The sequence below is a fragment of the Microtus pennsylvanicus genome, chromosome 3 (genome assembly GCF_037038515.1).
Source record: "Microtus pennsylvanicus isolate mMicPen1 chromosome 3, mMicPen1.hap1, whole genome shotgun sequence".
Lineage (NCBI taxonomy): Eukaryota > Metazoa > Chordata > Mammalia > Rodentia > Cricetidae > Microtus > Microtus pennsylvanicus.
In genome coordinates, this window is record NC_134581.1 from 111,201,321 (window position 1) to 111,222,918 (window position 21,598).

The 21,598-nt window shown below is 42.3% G+C and overlaps 1 protein-coding gene across 2 annotated transcripts in view; it reads right to left on the reverse strand.

The window, feature by feature from the left end:
* Mmp13 (matrix metallopeptidase 13) overlaps positions 1 to 21,598 on the reverse strand; it is a 209,785-nt gene that overhangs the window by 183,445 nt on the left and 4,742 nt on the right. Inside the window, exons 6-10 of one of the 2 annotated variants that reach the window (XR_012910065.1) lie at positions 21,224 to 21,341; positions 19,598 to 19,731; positions 18,255 to 18,414; positions 17,280 to 17,383; positions 16,245 to 16,422 (exon numbers count right to left, since the gene is read on the reverse strand). Coding sequence is in view for 1 of the 2 variants with exons in the window: in XM_075966857.1 (XP_075822972.1) it covers positions 16,322 to 16,422; positions 17,280 to 17,383; positions 18,255 to 18,414; positions 19,598 to 19,731; positions 21,224 to 21,341 (617 nt within the window). In the remaining variant the exon portion in view is untranslated. Of the gene's footprint in view, positions 1 to 15,164; positions 16,423 to 17,279; positions 17,384 to 18,254; positions 18,415 to 19,597; positions 19,732 to 21,223; positions 21,342 to 21,598 lie in introns of those variants that run through there. The other variant, XM_075966857.1, reaches the window with a different exon arrangement.

Below are 21,598 nucleotides of genomic sequence, written 5' to 3' on the forward strand. Positions count from 1 at the left end.
AGGAGAGACATATTATTTTGACTGTTGTTGGTTATGGTTATTGGTTATTGGTTATATGTTACTGGTGTCTAGGCACCTGGGTTTGGAAAGATTTTAATTCTAGGTGCTAATGTCTGGTCTTGTTTTTGGTGGGTGGGCATTTTGTCCCTTGACTTCTGTTGCCCTCTCTGGTTCTGTGTTGCCCAGTAGGAAATTTTTCTTTTATCCTGATAGGTTTACCTAAGGGTTCCAGGTAAAATGTGGTTCTAGGTTTTGGGAACCAACACTTTAGGAATCCCTCAAAGGGGGTATTGAGGGACTCCATAGGATGGAGGAAAGAAGCTATTCTACCAGAATCTGTTTAGTCCCCTCTGAGTGGGGGCAGAGAGTGTGGAGATCACAGCAGTTCTGTAGAGAGCTGGAATGAGGCTGGGGACTTGATTTGGAGGCACAGGATAGGTGAAGATCTACAGCTGGCCTGCCTGTTTCCCGGGTCAGAGTGGCCTGTGGGTTCCTAGGAACTGCCTGCTGGAGTTGGGGGCTGGGATAAAGCAATGCATGGGGGAAGGAGGTTAGAAGGGGAAGGATCTGTGGGGTACACTGAAGGTGGAGGAAGGTTTGCTGCAGAGCTGGGATGAGACTGGGGGTGTGGATTTAGAGGGGCAGAGGGTGAAGTGAAGCTCTTTCTCCTTAGCCTACTTCTTGAAAAGAAGAAGCACAATGGAGTTCAACTTCACAGTCACTAACAAGGTAGAGGACCTACCACCTCCCTTCTTCATTCAGTTATGCTTCAGAATCAACTGGGGGGCACTCAATGAAATGAAATAGGAGGGACATTAGACTTAGGGCATAAATCTCCTATCACCTTCTTCTGAATTATTTTATTTCTTGTAACTGGATTTTGTGGTCAAAGGAACCTTCCAGGGTAGTGAAGAAACTACACAGACCATCATATGAAAAGAAATTCCATGAGTTCCATGAATTTCTTGTCAGAGTGAAGCAACTCTGGGATATTAATTAAGCACATCTCTGTTTGTAGTTCTTTGTAATGTGTTTATAATTTAGGCTTTTTCTTTTCTCACAAATTAGTCACCGAAAAGCCACAAAAGAAGCACGAGATCAGCTCAGTTCCAGTTGTTTTCTGACAAGCTGGTGCTGACTTTTCTGTGACGTAATCAAGACAGAATGCTTTCCCCAGATCTTTTGGTACAACAATTAAAACAACCCAGTTCAAAACGAGCAGATTTTAAAGCCGTAGGGTTTAAAGAACTCACTAAAAACTAAAGGGAAGGATAACACTTCTGTCACTCTGAAGACTCAAAGCGTTCCTGAACGATGAAGTGGGCAGACCAACTCTAGCTCCAGTCAGTGTTTGTGCTGTGCTTCTACCCTTCACTGCTGTGTCTTGTGTTAAATATGATGGGACACAGGCTAAATTCCTCACTGTATGATGATTTCAACAGAGCTGGGATTCGACTCAGTTCATAGTGTGCTTGCCTAGCTTGCATTAAACCTAGGTTCAGTCCCCAGCACCAAATAAACCAGGTGTGGTGATGCACTCCTGCATCCAGCACTCAGGAGGAAGTGGTGAGAACAGGAACATCCCTGGGAACTGCTGGCCAGCCAGTCTAGACGCCTAAGTGAACTCCAACTTCAGCAAGAGATCCTGTCTCACAAAATAAGGTGGAGAGAAACTGAGAAAGACACCCAGACACCCAGTGTTGACAAAAAAAGAGATGTTCTGCATTAATCTCTGATCTACACACACACATACAAACATGCACATATGCACACACATGTACATGCATACATACAGACACACACACACACACAGAGAGAGAGAGAGAGAGAGAGAGAGAGAGAGAGAGAGAGAGAGAGAGAGAGAGATGATCTATTAAATAATCATTTTAATGATGGAAGCCAAAGTCATCTTTGCACAGGGCTAAGCCCTTAGAGGTGTGTGATGATTGTAGGGTGATTTTCAAGAAAGAAGAAGGAAGGAAGTAATGCAAGAAAGAGAGTGTCCTGAGATCTGCAAACACCTAACAATATTCATTTGCAATATTGCTTTACCATTTATGAACATTGACTACACTGCTTGAACTGAACAAGGAAATTCCTTTCCTCATCTCAGTACAGAGAAAGGTAAACAAAGCACACCAGAGTAGAGGGTCAATCCTGTAAGTGCTGGACCTCAAAAACTCGGGTTTCTAAAGATGATACCCTTGCAATCTATTGTTGAGCTGCCAAGGTCAAAATATCCAAACAGATTCTATATGTCTCCACGGAAGAATTTCAAGTATATTTTAGAGTCTTCAGAGGCTTTGCTACCGTCTCAGGTCTGGTTCAATTATTGCTTCAGAGCCAATCATGTGCACTGTGCTATTGTAGTGGGGACACACACAGACACAGAGAGAGTCTCAGAGATTCACATAGGCACACATAGAAATGTACACCTATGGACACATGCACACACACAAACACCAGACAACATATTTCACCCACCCTGCACTTTTAGATAGCTGTGTTTTCCAAGTTGTAGTGGCATTTCATTTGTATTTTGATAAATAAAACTTACTTGAAGATCAGAGAGTAAAACAGCCCCACTGGTCAGCCTTACAGGCAGTGGTAACACACACCTTTAATCCCAGTAGCCACACTAGTTGCCATAGAAACCAGGTAGTGCATGCCTTTAATCCCAGTGGTGCACACCTTTAATCTTAGCCCTAGATAGGATTATAAAACTGGAGGAGACAGCCCTCGGTCACAATCTCATTCTGAGATTCCTGAAGGCAGGATCGCCATTTCAGACTGAGGTAGAGGTAATAGCCAGTGGCTTGCTTCTTTGCTTTTTGGATCTCCAGGTTGAACCCCAATTTCTATCTCTGAATTTTTATTAATCATGCTTCATTTGGCACCCAACTTTTGGGGTACAAATATATGAAAAAGTCACTTGCCTGGGGCTTTTTAGCCACCAGCACAGGCCAGACCTGACCCAAACCTACCACCTGGGTTCAGTAGAAAAACTAACGCTTCCAGCTCCCATATGCCTTAGCTTAACTCCCTTGTAAAGAAAGAAAATACACAGAGATCTGGATACTGTATGTTATTGTGTTGTCTTTGAATTGTTTGACTGCTGAGGAAGGAGCAACAGCTGCTGAAAGACATTTGTTTATAAATGCTGCTGGATTAATCCAACCTATATATTTTGAAAATGCCTTGACTTCAAAATTTAAGTCAAAAGATATGTTACTTTGGAGGAGAAGTGTTGTTTTTGTTTTCACAAGAAATGAGAGTCTGTGGACTCATTCTTGGTTAAGAAAAAGGTTTGGCCAGGCATTGGTGATGCACGCCTTTAATCCCAGCATTTGGGAGGGCAGAGGCAGGCAGATCTTTGTGAGTTCGAGGCCAGCCTGGTCTACAATAGTTTCAGGATAGGCTCCAAAGCTACAGAGAAACCCTGTGTCAAAAAACTAAGAGAGAGAGAGAGAGAGAGAGAGAGAGAGAGAGAGAGAGAGAGAGAGAGAGAGAAGAGAGAGAGAAATAAGGTTTGATCAGCTGTGGACTCATTCTGGGTTAAGAAAAATAAGGTTTGATCAAGGAAGGACCCCCGCCCCCAGAAAAATCTCAATTAGGAGTAAACAGCTCAGATTATCCAACATTTTAGAGCATCTCTGTTATAGTTTCCTCTGAGTTCTACATCCAGAACAGCTTCAAGATTGCTGGCTGATGGGCAAGGTAGCTCGCCCCTTTAATCCCAGCACTCTGGAAGCAGAGGCAGGTGGATCTCTATGAGTTCAGCATGGTCTGCAGAGCGAGTTCCAGAACAGCCAGAACTATTACACAGAGTTCAAAACACTTTAAAAAGAAAGAAAGAAAGAATGAGAGACAGAAAACAAAAGGCTGCTGACTGGGATGATCCAGTCTCACAGAATACTCCAGTCAAGACTTGACCATAATCTTAAATTTTCTTTGGGTCACCACTGGTGTGGGAGGTCCTTCTGTCTATATGTTGCTTTTATTGGTTAATGAATAAAGGAACTGCTTTGGGCCTATCACAGAGCTATAGAGGAACAGAGCTAGGTGAGAAAAACTAAACAGAATGCTGGGAGGAAGAAGGCAGTCAGAGATGTGCTATGGACCTGCCACCAGAGAGAGACATGCTGAAACTTTGCTGGTAGGCCACAACCTCATCATGATATACAGATTAACAGAAATGGGTTAAATTAATGTGTAAGAGATTAGCCAATAAGAAGCTAGAGCTAATGGGCCAAGCAGTGATTTAATTAGTACAGTTTCTGTGTGATTATTTCCATTCTGGGCAGCTAAGACAAACAAGCGAGCCCTCACTACACACCACCCCCAGTCAGCAGAAAGTAGCCTAGAAAACTATGCTCACATTCTCAAAAGTTGGATTATGGATGTCTGTCTTTGTTTAGACTGTTGGTTATAAGTTGCATTAGATAATGATCAGGATAAAAGCTAAACAAAGGAAATTAAATTCAAGGTTCTTATTTTGAAAAGAAAAAAGGGATAAAGATATGATAGGATAATAGGTTAGATAATTGATCTACTCTGAAAATAAAAAGGGAGGATATAGGTATGGTAAGGTAAAAAGATAAATTATGGAATCTGCTTTTTAAAAAGCAACTACTAGTTTTAGATTGGGTTGGATTTTTGTATATTATATACAAATTTTGTATATTGATTTAAATTTGAGATTAATTTGGTTAAAATGTAGTGTATATACATTTCTAATCTTGTTCAAGGTATTGTACTTATAAAGTTCATTTAACAGTGTAATGCAAATTTCTAGTCTTTGAAAGTTATTATTACCAACCATTTAGGATAATAAGGAAATACAGGTTAGTAACTAGTCGCCTATTATAATCAAACTTGTAGTCACATTACGTATATTTTCAACATCAAGCAAAGATTTGTTTTAGATAGATAGGTCATCTTCAAACACTTCACAGATATCCAGAGTATGGCATTTAAGTTGTTTTAATAATACAGGCTGTTTTTTATGGCAATGAGACATGTCTGTTTCTGGCCACACCAATCTACTTCAGAGAAGATAATGGGCATCAAAGAAACTCTACATAAAGGTTACCTTCTTTGTGGCAAAAGTAAGCCACTGGGCAAGAAAATGTCTCTGCCTTGACTGCTGACATTGTACTATCCTAGTTAGACAACGGCACACAAAAGAAGGTGATGACCAAACATTGTCAAGACAAGGAGGTACAGCCCTTCAGAATATCCCACTTCACAGAAAAGTCTGTAGGATATGCTAGACCTGTAGGCTGAAGATGGCTGCCCCAATATTGCAGAGGAACTTTGGGTGACTGCCCAGGCAGTCAGCTGTTTCTATCATTATTCATATTTTTGGCAGTCACTTGTTTGCACTTCCTACTTATTCAGTTAATATTATTTCCTTCTTGGATCTCTGAGGGAGTAGAAGACTAGACAGTTAGAATTATAGTTTTCCTTGTTTACCTGACCCAGAAAGCAAGTTACAATAGAAAGTAAATTAGGTTGGACTCACCAAGATAGGATAGATATGGAATATTTTCTCTGAATTTGTCAAATGCAAATAGACTACATATTATTGATATATTTATTGCTTGTATACATTGTATATAGTCATTGTACCTATTGTCTATAGTTTTTCTTATATTAATTATAGCCTTCTTTTTTATTTTAGACAAAAAGGGGAAATGTAGTGGTGTTTCATTTGTATTTTAATAAATAAAGCTTGCCTGAAGTTCAGAGAGTAAAACAGCCCCACTGGTTAGTCTTACAGACCAGGCAGTGGTAACACATACCTTTAATTCCAGTAGCCACACTTTAATTTCAGTTGCCATAGAAACCAGACAGTGCACACTTTTAATCCTAGAACTGGAGAGGATATTAAAACAGGAGGAGACAACTCTCAGTCTCAGTCTCATTCTGAGATCCTGGAGGCAGTACCACCATTTAGACTAAGGTTGACATGAGAACCAGTGGCTGGCTGTTTTGCTTTTTGGATCTTCAGTTTGAGCCTCAATTTCTGTCTCTGAGTTTTTATTAATTATGCTTCACCAAGTGTCTTTTGTAGCAGGGGCATATCTTTCTGCTACCTTACTCCAGTCCACAGCCCCCGCTTTTCCTTTTCTTCTCCTTATCCCATACAATTCCTAGCCTCTGCTTTGTAGGCCTCCTCTAGTCCTGTCAGTGGTATCTCAAATGCAGCGGTGTTTCTGAGTCAGAGAGACTAAAAACGCAAGACGTCAGCAGTATTTGCTCTCCAGGAAGATAGAGTTGGATTCATTTAAGGCCATGCAGCTTGCTCTAACCTGCCAGCGATCATCACAGTTGCTTTCTTTCTATTTCCAGGGTCACAGGGCCTGCAGCTCATGACATAAGCACCCTGGAGGGCATCTTGACCTCATTGGTCTTCATTACAAACTGTAGGCAAAGTTTGAAGCTATTCAGTGCCACAAAAGCCACATGAGGTCCTGCTTTCCCACAAGGGTTCCACTGAAATTACACGACCCAGAGAAAGACTGTATGGGGTGTCATCAAGACATTGTGAACCTCTAGGAGTGCCAAGAGTGGTCCTGCCAACTTAGGAGCCTGCTACTCTTTAAACCTCTCTATGTTCAGCCACCAATTATATCCCCGAGATTTGTAATTGTATTTTCCTTGTCTGTTGTGGATCGTTTAGTCCTCATTTGTAGAATTACCTAGACCAAAGATGTTTTTATCTTGTAAATCTAACCTGCAATCAATCATGTGATTAGAACAAACCAACTTGGTATTTTTCATTTCTGGCTTGGGTGGTTTGATTGACCCAGTTTTAACCAAAACCAAAATCTTGATTCCACTCTGAAGTCTGGCCCCACAACCTCAGTAAACACCTACTCTGCTATGAGAATGCTGTGAATGAAAACCTCAATACAATTAAATGTTGTTCTAAGAAACTTGGACGGCAGTCTTACCAATGGTGGCATCGTGAGAGCACCCATGCTGGAAAACTCCTCAAGGGCATGTACCCAGTGCCTTCTCAAGCTTGACTCAGCTTTGATGACTATGACTTCATGCTCAATAACAGGATTTCAGCTGGTTTAAACTCTGCTTCCACAGGGTGTGTTTTTAGCCCCTGGGACAAATGTCTGGATTCTTTACCAAGTAATCAGCATCAATGACCGTGGCTTCAAAGGGAACATCTTGAAGCATCTTCTTCCTTTCCCAAGGTAAGGGCTTGGGAGCTGAGAGTAGACACCATAACATACAAGGTTGGAATTGGGCAGAAGTTAGACTGTCTTGTGGGAACCAGGAGACATACCTGTAATACAGTAATGCTCTTAAGGGTGTAGCTATGGCCACACCCCACCTGTGGAATAACTATGCCAGCTTCCTGTGACTTCTAAACAAAAACAGGCGGAAATCTGGAGAGTTTAGTATTTTTTTTTACTAAAAATTGAGTTGATTCAGTTGCTGATGTGAAAATGAAGTCAGGCAAAGAATTGGAAAAAATGAAGAGTTTATGCTTCTTCAGCATACATTACAAGAACAGTCAAGTTGTGTAAGCACGGAGAGAGATGGGTTCTGAAAAGGGCTGCGTCATGCCCGTATGTGCATCAGCAAGATTTTATTTAGTCTCCCCATGCCTTGCATACCTCACACAGCGCCTCTATCCCTTCCCTAGAGCTACTCTTCCCTACAGCTTAAAAGCTCTTGGATCTTTCTCCTTAGCTATGTGTATATTAGAAAATACATTCTTTGAAATTATTCTAAATAAGACATCTCCTAAAGAAAAACTATTTGCCCAAACCAACCTTCATCTGTGTCCATGGACAAACAGCAATATATCCCTCCTTGCTCATTTTTCCATGTATTAGATAAACTGTCATGCTCAATACCAATATTATTGGTATGTACCAAGAGCTCCACGGTTGGACAGATGGTCTTCACAAAGAGCAGAGGGTCTTTAGATGCCAAGACCCATAGAGGGATCAGTCTTCTTTTCCACAACCAAGACCTGGAGAAGAATGAAGACACAGATGATCATGTTTTTATCCTTCATTCCAGAAGGTTTCTTCTTACGTGTGTTAAAATAGAATCCCACATACTCAGAAACATGGGGACTTGGCTGAGTTGTAGAGAAGTGGTCCTTGGTTGTATGAACAGATGGAGAATTTAATTGCTGCAGCTACAGACGTGCAGCTGCTTGTGAGGATGAGCATTGTGTCTCTCAGTTACAGTCATCACCCCAGATGATGACTGCCACCCTCAGGACTATTAAGTCACAGCTACTCTCTGTCTAGGGCTCCACTAAGGGGTGTCACCTCTGTTATTTCACACAGCTTTAGAGACAGAAGGGCCAGGTTCAAATCCCAGTTCCTCAGCACACTACTGCATGGCCTTGGGCAAGTTTCTTAAACTGTCTACATTTCCTTCCTCATACATAACATAGCAACCAATGTAGAACTGTTGTGGCGGGAAACCAGTGTGTGCTGAATTCAGGCAGCTCTACTATGCAGAAAAATGGAAGTCTTTGTCACCTGTATTTTTCAGCAGTGTTCAGCAAGTTTCTATAACCTCGGTGTTTTTACATCAGTCTTGCACGAAAACATTAGTTGATTACATTTTATATCTGTCTCCTTGTCTGTGCTATAGTTCAGGTTGGGCTTCTTCTCTGAAGCCAGCTGGGACCTCTGCAGCATCAGTTCAGCTCTCTCGAGGCAGGGCTCAGCATGCATGAGGCCCTGTCCTCAGTCCCCAGTCCCCTCAAAACAAATGAAATCAAACAAGCAAAACCAAGCTTCCTGAAGGCCAAGGGCTTTGAATTTCCCTCTGATGGCCCCATAACACTCCACCTTTGGAGAAAAAAAAACAAAACAGAAAACCTTCAATAGGCTGGTACTGCGGTCAAATTTCCACTGTTCAAACAAAACACCCAAGACCAGATAGTTTACAAAAGCAGAGGTTTGCTCAGCTTACAGTTCTGGAGGCTGGGAGGTCCAAGAGTGTAGAGCCAGCATTTACTAGGCTTCTGAAGAGGACCTTCTTGCTTGCTGTGTCGTGACAAGGTGACAGGTATCACAGGTAGAGCAAGTGAACCACGGAGCAATCAAAACAGGGAGCATTCCTCGTATAACTGACTGATCCATTGATGGGTTAGTCCTTTCTCAAGGGCAGACACAGTCCCCTCCCAAGGCCTCACCTCTCAAACATTAGCTACACAGAATCTGGGGAGTAAGTGTCCAGTACATGGCATTTAGGGGTCATGCCCACACTGGCAGGAGAGTAATAAAAAGAAGAAAGGAATAAAGTCAGGAAATCTAGGTCAGATTCTGGAATGAAAGAGACAAAAGTAGTCTGTAACTAGGAGAGAATGCCATGCCTTGAGGTGGAGGGTCCTGCCTGTCTGATCAAGGGAATCCAGATGGGAGATGCTTGGCCAGGGCTGAGCATTTGGGGGGACCTGACCTTTATCCCAAATAACACAGACTCACTAACTTAGTTCTCTTGACCCTGGCTCATGTGTGGTAACTTTATATGGGTAGAATTAAAATTGCGTCATGCCCTCTAAAAAAAAAAAACAGTTATGTAAGTATAGTGTCCTATCCTGTGGGAAACAGTGGGTAATAAGCGATCTGGAAAGAGAAAGAGTAAGATGATTTTTAATCATAAAGTTCCCGTTATTATTGAGTAATCTTAGGAAGAACACCTCCTCTCTCTTAGCCTTGGTTCCTCTCTCTCTTTCTTTTTTTCTGAGACATGGTTTCAGTATGTAGCCCTGACTGGCTTAGAACTCATTATGCAGACAAGGCTGGCCTCCAGCTCGTAGAGATCCACCTGCATCTGCCCCCTCCCCAAGTGTGCTAGGATTAAAGGTATGTGCTTACCTGCCCACCCCTTCGCTTGCTTTTGGAGACCAATTGTCATGTAGTCCAGGCTGGCCTGAATCACGCAGTGTTTACAAGGTGGCCTTGATCACAGGCCGCTGGCCCCCAACTCCTAAGTGTCAGAATTATGGGCTTATGCCACTTCCCCGGTTGTGGCTTTATTTTTCTTATTTGTATATTTCTTATATTTCTTATTTGTATATTTGTAATTTAAATAAGTTGATACAATTTGCACCTTCATTTTTAAATATAGCATACCTAGAGAGCATGCAATGCTGTCATGTCTTCACAGTAACAGCAACAATAAAATATCAAGAAAAACATTGAACTTAAATGTAAAGTGCATAATGTAATTCTAGTAAATACTTTATATTATAGTATATAAAGTATTATTGCAGATCTAGGCAGCCACTCAGGCTCTGCAGAGAGCTCCTTTCCAGGAATTTTGTTCACACTGGAATATGAATTAAGAGCTCAGAGTGGGTCAGCAAGTTGACTCAGCAGGTGATGGGACTCACCACCAAGAATGAGAACCTGAGTACCAATTTTCAGTGGTCACTTGGAAGAAGGAGAGAACGGGTTTCTGCAGGTCATCCTCTGCCCACCGCACTCTCCCCACACTAGTAAGGTCACGGACACACAATATGAATATATATGGCTGGTGTTCGCACCCACGACTTTTAAACCCGTCTTTGTTCTGTAAACCGCAAAGCTTCCTGAAGCTGCCTCTATGTTGGGACATGGACTTTAGGGTAACCTATATCTGTGTACCCAGGCCAGTGTTACTCAAAGGGGGTCCAGAGCAAATGATTACTTACTCCTGTAAGGGGAGAGCTGTGTCTTTGCTCCAACACCAGTCTAACCCACATGGTTTCCCAGTGATGTCATTACCCCCACTGGAAATATTTACTACTATTCCACTTCCTTATTGCTGTGTCTCATTACTTAGCATTTGTCCCAATTTCTGTAATTCAAACCACAAAGTGATTTAGCTGTTTCCCATGAGACAGGAGATGCAGCTCTTCAGGAGAGATTCTGTTTATTAAGGAGCAGAGGCTGGTACATGGGTTTGTAAAGGCCAACTTGTCTATAGCTAGAATTGGTGCTGTATCTCAACCACTTTCTCCCATCAAAATGATCCAACCCAAAATTTGCCAGAAACGGATCCAACTCCGGCTGGCACTGTCGATCCCACACACATGGCGAAACCTGAGCTGTCCAAGTTCCAATTTCTTTGCTTTGTCTTAGAAGCACAAACTGCAGCAATGGGCACCTACTGACCCGAATTTGGTCAGGGATGAACCTGACAAACCTTTTGCAAGAGAAACCAAATCTTTCAGGTGTAATTGGATGGGTCAGGTGAACGGCTTTGTTCCAGCCTGTGCCAGGCCATGCTTTAGCGTCCATTCTGCCAAAGAGGAAATTAGCTGTTGAGAAAGGCTGCCGTCATAACATCCTCATTAAAAGGCCATTCGGCATCTCCCTCCAGCCTCTTTATGAGTGAGCATGAACACACTTATGTGTAAGGAGCTGTAAGATTCATGTCCTGTGAGGGTAATTCCATCACAGGCAAAAGTTAAATGATGCTAACTCTCCATATGTAAAGCACTGTAGATCTCCTTGCCCAGTGGCAACATTATTGAATGATTAAATCTAGACTGGGCTATAATTAATTACTTTTTGAGCATGTACATGTATACTCAAAATAGCACTTGAGCAATGGAATTTTCAGGCTCCTATATAGAAAACAAATTTCACTTCCTAAAGAATCTATTTTGGCCAGACATAGTTGTGCATACCTTTAATCCCAGCACTTGAGATGCAGAGCCAGCCTGGTCTACATACAAAGTAACCTGGTCTACATTGAGAGTAGCTTGGTCTACATAGAGAGTAGCCTGGTCTACGTAATGAAAACATGTCCAAATCAAACAAGTGAGCAAAATATTCTAATTTTAAGAATAAAATTAATGATTCAGGTCAAGGAAGATATTATAAGAAAACTTCCAAAATAGCTACTTGTAAACTCAGGAAACTAATTTTTCAGAGGTCATTGATAGATGTGATTTCTAACCAAGTAAGTATTTCTAAATCAGAAGTATACAGTTTAGAACACCAGATCCCAGATCAGAAAACCTAACCCACAGGAGAAAGAAACAAGAATTCCTCTTCCTGTCACCAGTTACTCATTTTCTTTCTTTGGAAACAAGATTTAGCATCGCCCCTGGCCCTTGCTTATCCTCTGCCTGCTTCTGGAGTGGTCTAGCCTGCTCCCAGTTTGTTGTGCTAGATTTATGTTTGTGCCTTTCCTGTTTTAAGATCACATCAGAATGTGTCAACTACGAGCCTGTGGTGACTCACAAGCCTCAGCTCTAAGGGTTTTAGTGGCTTTTTATGACATACCATCCTGAGTCTTACATAAGTGACAGAGACATGTTCAGTCCTAAGAAACCCTGAGCAAACTGTTGTTCAACTCATAAGAGCTAAAGAACCTCATGGAAAGTCTATGACATAAAGTTGGGAATAACACAGTCGTCCTTGAGCCAAATTCATCATCTTTACATCAAACAACAAAGCACTGGTTTGACTTACTCTAATTAACAATTCAGTATTTCTCAAAGGCCTTGCTGGTGTCACTTAATGGATGTGGTGCCACCTAGTGTTCTGTGCATGAACAGCCATGTGATGGATCCTGTGACCAGGGCTTTGGTGATTACAATATTTGATAATGTCTGTTGTTTGTTTAGTGTTTTTATTCTGGAACAAGAATGATGAAATCTAGAATAATTTTTTTCTCGTGTGTGTATGTGCCTGGTGTGCATGTGTGTTTGTTGGGGGGTGGGTGCCTTGTATGTGTGGAAGCCCCAGACTGATGTGGGGGTCTTCCCTATCACCTTCCGCATTATCCACTGAGGCAGGATCTCTCAAAGATATGTGAGATCTTTGCTTCAGTTAGGCTAGTTAGCCAGCTTGCCGTAGGGATCCCTAGCTTCGCTTTCCGAGTTAGAATCACAGGAGGCTGCATGGGCCCTGAGGAGCCAGACTTTGGTCTCCACTGGCATGGCAGGCATTGTCCCGTGAGCAATCTCCTTGGTATAGTGACAGTATTTCTAATTTAATATGAAAATTTCCCAAGATTAATCTTGGTTTTCAACTTGACTGGACTGAGAGATAACTAATGAGTCAGTAAAGCATACTTCTGAGGATATCTTTGAGGTTGTTTCTGGAACAGTGGGCAAAAATGTCAAGAGAATTGAATGGGAAGATCTGTCCTGAAGAGGAGTATCACCATGGGATAAGCTGCAGGCCTGGGGGCAGCAAAGGTGAAAGGAAGGGGTGCTCGTGTGCGCACCCACACTCAATCTTCTTGAGGGTGGTGGTGCTACAATGACCCTTCCTGAGGAACCATGGACCTGAGGGACTTACAGGGCTCACTAAAGTTCCTCCCCCAGCGCCTTGGGCAGTATGGGATGGGTGTTGCTGACAAGGGTCCAGGGAGCATGGATGTGCAGGTCTACAGAGCACTCTTTGAGAAGTGGGACTCTGAGGTAGCTGTTCCTTCTCAGAGGGCAGCCAGAAACCACCTTCCAGAATCCTCCTGAGACCAGAACCAAAGGCAGGGAGTGGCCTCCTGCCATGTCAGGACAATATTTTGAGCTTCAGATTAGAGAAACAACTTCACTTGAGGACTTCCTCAGTGTTCTGACGTAGGTGTGCTCCACGTTTCAAAGGAATGGCTGATGGCTACTCACCACCCCTTCCCCTGCTCCCGCCCCCAAATCAGTGTGTTCATTAACTCACTCCGCTATCAAGAGCCAGACAGCACATGCTGCTGTGTTGAATGGCCTATTGTTGGCTTTCTTTTTGTTTTGGTGCAGGGAGGGCTGGAGGGAGAGAGAGAGATCTACATTTGGCATTGTGACTTACTTCAAGGATAGGAGAAACAATTTGCTCTCAGCCCAAATCATCATAAAAAAAAAAAAAAACACCTCTTTAAGGCACTTTTGGGCTCCCAGAGATCCATCCCCCACATGATTCCAATCTGCTAACTTCACGGACTTCCATGGTATCTGCCCATCTAGGCATTGGCTCAGGTCCCTTGACCATGTTTGCCTTTTTTATCCATCTTTCTGGATCTCTCAATGCTCCTCTGAGCACCATTAGCCTGAAGCTAATCTGTTGCAGAGTGCTCTGCCTCTCCAAAGAGAAGGAACTCTAATGAGAGTTTACCCTTCCTTTTCCCTCAACTCTACCTTAGCTTCCGGAACATGACAGACACCCAGCTAAATTTAGGGTGGACAGGCTATGCTTATTCTAATGGTAAACCTTAGGGATAGGGCATTAATTGAGTTGTCAGAAGTAAAGCTGAAGATTCCTGCAGAATTCCTGGGCAAGGGAGGAGCAGTGCCTTCCACTCCAGTCATTGCTGCTGTCCTAGAGAGCACCCGGCTGCTGAGCTCCATGGTACCTCACAGTCCTGTCGGAGGAACACTACAGCAGGAAGGGCCAAGTTCCTTTTATTACTGATTAGGTGTTTAACAGACACTTAGTAAATACTTAGGCATGGGCAAAACTTTGGAAAGTGAAAGGGGCCTAAACTTCCCAAACCTGTGGAATTCTTGGATTTGGGGGATGTCTTCGTGAGTAAAGAGCTTTCTGTGACAGTTCAATGGCCTGAGTTCAGTCCCTGAAACCGACAGTGGAAGGAGAAAATTGGCTTCCAAAAGTTATACCCTGACTACCACACAGGTACCTGAGTGTGAACATATGCACACACTCACACACAACACACACACAAGCACACGTGCGCATACACAGCGCTAAGATGATTTCAATAACCTATCAATCCCAGGCACCTTTGCCTTCCTCTTCCTGTTTCCTGCCTCTTCCACATTCCCCCAGTTTACTCAAGCTGCCAAATCTTTCCTTTACAGATGAGTAAAGTAAGATTCGCACAGATTTAATGTCACAACATCGCGCACAAAACTCAAGGCAGAGCAGAAGTGGACATTGATTGCCTTGTCTCCAGCCTTTTCTTTCCTAGCAAGCATCCTCGGCAGGGAGGATTCTGAGGAGCGTACAGGTGCCATCTGGGTAGCCAAAGGAAGGCTCATCACACGCGGGGAGACTGTGTAGCAACATTGCTAGGTGCCATTAATTCTGGTATTTAAATCTGGATGGAAGAAGGGGTGGAGAAGGAGGGAAGAAACTATATTTTATAAGAAATTTAGGTAATCTTTTGCTTTAAGAAAATTTGAAGTTATGGCCAAAGATCAAATACACCAGACAGCAATATCTGCTGAAAACACTTTTTTATTAGAAAAGGCATAAGCACATTGTGAAAATACACACTTCTTCCCTGCTGCCCAGGGTGATAAACACCATCTCTCGGCACAATGGTTTCTTGGTGGTCATCACATATCAGTAAGTGCCAAGTGCTAGACGCTAAGATAAGCAATGAGGAATTAACAAAGGCAGAGCGCAGACTGAGTCTCCTAAGGATGACCATCCAGCGGGATGACTCAGCACATCTACTCCTACTTACTAGGTCTGCTTTAGTTGCTGTCGTGGAAGCCATGAGAAAGAGTCTGGGTATAAAAACTGGCTAAGTAAAAAATTACATAGATAAATAGGATTGAAACATTAGTTCCATTCTCAAGTAACCAAATAATTTATGAAAGCTATACTATTGCTTAGACATTTTATAACAATTTTAATTTTTTACTCTATGGCCTTCTAAAAACCTGAAATACTTAAATAAAAACAGATTCCCTGTTTATCTTCCGTTAATATGCACAACCCTTGAATGATGAACAAAATGAAAATTAAGCCTAACGCAAAGCCGCTTATACTGTCCTCATAGTGGCCATTATCCCTTTCCTTTAGTGACTTTGATATTTTCTCAGTGTTTGTATGAAAATAGGTTTAAGTCTGAATAGTCACATTGCAAAGAGCAAATCACTCCACTGGAAAAATGCCTGCTAACATGTGTTTTCAGGTATTTCCCTCTTCTGTGTTCATCTGTAACTGCCATACACTTCCCCAAAATTTCCATGCTTCTGTAAGTTTATACTTTTTGTAAAAACAATTTATAGTTATATAAATATGACTTATTTATGCCTTTTAGGATATTTTATAAAATATATTAGTAATTATGTTCACTCTCATCAGCAGATGGATCCCGTGTTTGCCGGGAAAATATCCGTCTTGCTTCTTCACAGCACACAAGAACCAGGCGAGCCTTGGGATTCTCAGTTTCATTACTTTGAAGTTCTTCAGTGTGGTTCCAGCCACGAGTAGTCACGCAGATACTGCACACTCCAAGGTGTCTTCCTGAAGCCCGTTTCCAGAACAAAGCTTTCTAGTGTCCCCCACCCCCACCCCCACCCCCACATCTGAAATGATTATTCAAAATGCTCTCCAGGAGTTAAATAACAATTTTGAAAAGATGATTAGCACCACAGTAAGGAATTTGTTGGCATGACTCGCACAATGCGATTACTCCAGATACTGTATTCGAACTGTATTGGCCCGTTGAAAAAGTAGAGGTAGCCTAGAAGAAAGAGAACACAAGAAAAACTCTGACTTTAAGAATATTAGGATTTTCTACAGTTAAGATTAAAGATCCAATGTGTGATAGTCCTTCTCTAATTGTATGGTTGCTTACTGCAGTCCTGGAGATCCACCAGGGCCTCACCTGTGCTAGGGTCTCTTCGTTAAGTTTTATAATGTTTATTTCTGAAAAAGCTACCACTTCAATGAATTGCTTATAGTTTAAAGGATATATGACAACAACTATGAAATGAAATGAGGACAGCAATTTGAGAGAGAGGAGAGAGAGAAAGGACCATGGGAGGGGCTGGAGGAGAAAAAGGAATCAGGGAAAGTGTTGCAATTATACTTTAATTAAAGGTATTATTAAAACACATAAGTATTCAAAGAGTATACAAATTATGCCCTAGAATGAATTGTCTTGCTACAAATTCTAATTTTGATTTTAGAAATATTGGTATTCATCAGCTGTTATAAGTTAGGGGTAATAGCTATTTTAATAGTTAAAGCAAAAAATAATTGTATAGTTATGATAATGATGAATATTTATGACTACTCCATACGCTAGCCCTAATTTGAATTCTGACATAACCTCCTGCCTCTTGGCATCTCTACAAGTAACTTAAGTTCATCTTTAGATTCAACATCTCTTATTCTTAGACTTAGTAGTAATTAAGTAAAATTATCATTGACTCTAAGAAGGTTATTTTGTTTGCTGTTTAAAGAGTCACACGGAAACAATCAATACCTCAGTGGCCATGCATATATATAAACTCATCTGAATTCTGTATTAAAATCTGTTGTATGTGAAAATTTTCTGGGGGCTGAGAAGCCCTTCAGAGCAATGTAACTACTTACCATTTTTCTCATAGACAGCATCTACTTTGTCACCAATTCCAGGGAATTCATCTTCTATGAATCGGGGATAGTCTTTGTCCATAGTCTGGTTAGTATCATCATATCTGCTTAATCAGAAAAAAGAAAGCTGTATTTATCAAAAACATAGGAAAGGATGAAAAGAAAGAGAATCCGGGTGAAAGATTAAAAGAAGCAAAGTTGCCCACATTTATAAATGGTTTTGCTGGATGAAGAATGGATGGTTGGGAGAAATGAACGCTGTGGATGGTGTAGGTGCGCATGTGTGTGATGTGTGCAGGACAACACTGCGGGTCTCGCTGGGGGAGCTGACATGAAGCAGGAGTGTTGCACTGGTGTACAGTCAAAATGTGATAGGGAATGGGAGAGGGAAGTGGGCAGGAGGGAGTGGACGAACAGAGTACAGAGTCACACACATAATGAGTGAAACCCAGGGCTAACTTAAAAATATAGACATTTCAATAAAACCACCCTTGTAATTAAAAACAAGTATGAGAACAGCAGGGGCTGCAGGTGTGGACTCTGCCCCAGGACTGGAGCGGGCTGAGGGTGTGTGTGTGTGTCTGTGTGTGTGTCTGTGTGTGTCTGTGTGTGTGTCTGTGTGTGTCTGTGTGTCTGTGTGTGTGTTTGTGTGTCTGTCTCTGTGTGTCTGTGTGTGTCTATGTGTGTGTTTGTGTCTGTGTGTGTCTGTGTGTGTGTCTGTGTGTGTCTCTGTGTGTGTGTCTGTGTGTGTGTGTCTGTGTATATGTCTGTGTGTATGTGTGTGTGTGTCTGTGTGTGTGTCTGTGTGTGTGTCTGTGTGTGTCTGTGTGTGTGTCTGTGTGTGTCTGTGTGTATGTGTGTGTGTGTCTGTGTGTGTGTGTGTGTGTGTCTGTGTGTGTGTCTGTGTGTGTGTCTGTGTGTCTGTGTGTGTCTGTGTGTATCTGTGTGTGCGCGCACACACACATGCAGCCTCACCTCCACACCTGCCTCCCAGAGAAGAAGAGAGTCTTGCCCATGTCCTCTAGGTGCACCGCAGCACTCAGCCTCTTCACTTCTTTTGGAAATCCCAGGTCAGATATTTTTCTGGGATAACCACTTAGAATGTCATAGCCGTTGAGAGCCCAGAATTTTCGACCTAGAAGTGAAAGAACAGTTTTGATTACAAAAAGCGTGTGCCAGGGCTTAGGCACGCGAGCATGTACTGGAAAGGAAAACTACCTAAGACACCGTGAAGTCAGTGTTTGCCATCTCCACATGTCTGAATCAAAGACACAGAAGCACCCTTCCGAAAGAGACAGGAGTCAAGGCTGGGGATTCCTGTTTATTAATACAGCCAGCCCAACAGCTCAACCAGTTTGTCAGTTCATTGCCTTTGAACATTAAGCTTGGAGATAAATGAAAAATTTATTAAAATTTCCAAATAAAGAGCAACCAGGATCAGTGATTTAGACTCAAAATTCGAGTTTATTTATCATCTAAAAAAAGTTACTTTTTTCTCTAGAAAGCAACTTTATCAAGTATAAGAGTCAAACAATAGAAATGACATTAGTAGACTGTTATGGAAATAAATTACGGTCATTAAGGCAGTAGCATTTTCATCTCCCATATCCACCCCACCCCCACACTTATATATTAGGGGTAAGCAGGGGTCAGAGAGACGGCTGGTGTGTAGGGTGCTTGCTGTGGGAACATGAGGACCTGGGCTCAGATTCAGAGCACCCATGTAAAAAGCCAGGCACCTAGCGCTCTAGCACTTGGGGTGGGAGTGCAAACAGAAGGAAGCTAAGGGCTCCCAGGAGGATCTTAGCTGGGGGATAAAGGAAACAGAACATACAATTATGTCCATACTCTGCCTCAAGTAGGTATCAATACAGTGAAGGACTAGAAAAATGGATCAGGAAATGAACTACTAGTAGAAAGGAGAATCCTGCTTAAGTTGTTTTTCACATTTTAAAATGTACACTGTGTTTCTTTAGCAAGTAATTTCTAAGAGAAACTAGAAGGAAAACCTGACGTGAGCAGGACAAAATGAAGAATGGACATGATGAGCATGCGTGTCTTTCCCTCTGCATGTCTGGGGACCAGCCCAGGCTCTCAGACGAGCTAAGCGCCGAGCCATGTTTGCATTCCATAGTTATTTTACATACCAAATTAAGGACCTTTGGTGGAACAGGCTAGGTGCTTTCAAGTTCTCATGTGCTGTGTTCTTAACGTAGCTGTTGCTTTGGTAGTGGTCATGCTGCTAAGTGTATGGCAATATTGAGTTCATCGCTCATCTATGCTGGCCATTTGGAAAGCCTCCTCAGTGGCAGCCTTACCTCTAAAGATGAACATAAGGTCATGGGATGGATGTTCATATGCAGCATCCACATGGTTGGGAAGTTCTGGCCAAAATGATTTTGTCAAAAACAGCTCTGCCTCAACCTGCTGAGGGTGCAGACGCCAGAAGAATCTAATGCAAAAGGGAAAACATGGATTATCACATTAAGTGCAATAATTCCACCCTGCTAATGACCACTGTCCACATCAATGCCTGTTGGGTACTATAACCATGCCTGGTATCCATAACTGTAAAAGAAATGCCATTTCTTTTTAAGTTATAAGTTGGAGCCTTCCAAGTTCTAGTCTTCTGGATTGTCACAGGACCTTAGTAAAGTCTCAAAGTTCCCTACAGGTTGACAGCATGCTTTATTCAACTTTGCGTATTCAGAGTGGCGAACACATTTACCATGCACTGTTGGGCTCTAGGAATGTATTTCCCATGATCTCAAGACCTTGCAAACCAATACAAGAGGAAACACCCTAGAGACCATATAATTAAAGTCATAACTGAAATAGTGGTCATGCTACGTGACCACACATGGCGACTTGAATCAGTGAAGAGATTAGCACATAAGCAAGATACAACCATCTACAAATTAAAGGTGAATATTTCTTATTTTTGTTACCTATAGATTTTATTTGTAAATCACTCCCTCTTTGAAAGGCATTGGGAATCATTCTTTTCATTTTACAGGAAAGCAGTGTGGCTATCAGTAAACTTACTAATGTAGCAATTACTTTCAATATTCTTTGTGCTTTTTAAATAAGTTGGGTTTCTATTTTTCCTTTATCTTATTAAGATTTATCCACCATTTATTTGATCCAAAGCATGTAAGTAAACCACACTTGGTCTGCTGTTTCTGTGTTGCCTTTAGGAAGTCTGACAGGATGCTTTGGCAATTTACAGACTTAACTTTACCAGAGTTCATCACATGCAAATTTGATAAGAAATATTTTTTATTATTTTAAATTAATTAATTCTTTAAAACCATCTTTTATCATTTTACATACCTATTGCTGTCCCACTCCTTCCCCCCTCATCGTGCTCCCTCCACCATCCCCCCATTTCACCCCCCATCCACTCCTTGGAGAGGGTAAGGCTTCCCATGGGAAGTCAACAAAGTCTGACACTTTGATCACTTTGAGGCACAACCAAGGCCCTGTCCCCTATATCTAGACTGAGCAAGGTATTCCTCTAAAAAGAATGGGTTCCAAAAGCCAGTTCAAGCACTAGGGACAAATCCTGGTCCCACTGCCAGTGGCCACAAAGAAAACAACAACCACACATCTGCCACCCACATTCAGAGGGCCTAGTTTGGTCCTATGCAGGTTCCTCCAATGTCAGTTCAGAGTCAGTAGCTCAAGTTAGCTGTTTTTATGGGTATCCCCATCCATGGTCTTTAGCCCTTTGTTCATATTATCACGCCTTCCTCTCTTCGACTGGACTCCAGGAGCTAGGCCCAGTGCTTAGCTGGAGATCTCTGCATATGCTTCCAACAGTTGCTGGATGAAGGTTTTATGATGACAATTAAGGTAGTCATCAACATGATTACAGGGGAAGGCCAGTTGAGGCACCTTCTACTCTATTGCTAAGGGTCTTAATTGGGGAATCTTAATAGTACCTGTCTTTAAAGATCATGGTTTCTCCTCGGAGACTGGTAATGGCATCAAGGGATAAGGCTGGGTCACACTTGTCTGGTGTTTTGGGATGTTTGGGATTGGGGTCTTCATCTCCTGGACCTGCAGGGGCAAAGCAAATGTGAGAGGTTTCCAAGTGTTCTGAATCATGGGAGGGAGGGCTGGTTTCTGAGAGGAGTAGGAAAGGGCCCCTTCGGGGAACTCATACTCCAGTACCCAGCAGTCTTCCTTCCTTCCTTCCTGCAGGGTCCTCAGGCTGGCAGGGTCCAGCCTGCTTTACCTGCTCTTCCTGCGGGTACCACAGGCTGGCCAAGTCCCGCCTGCTTTCCCTGCTCTGAGCTTCTTTACAAATTCTTCTG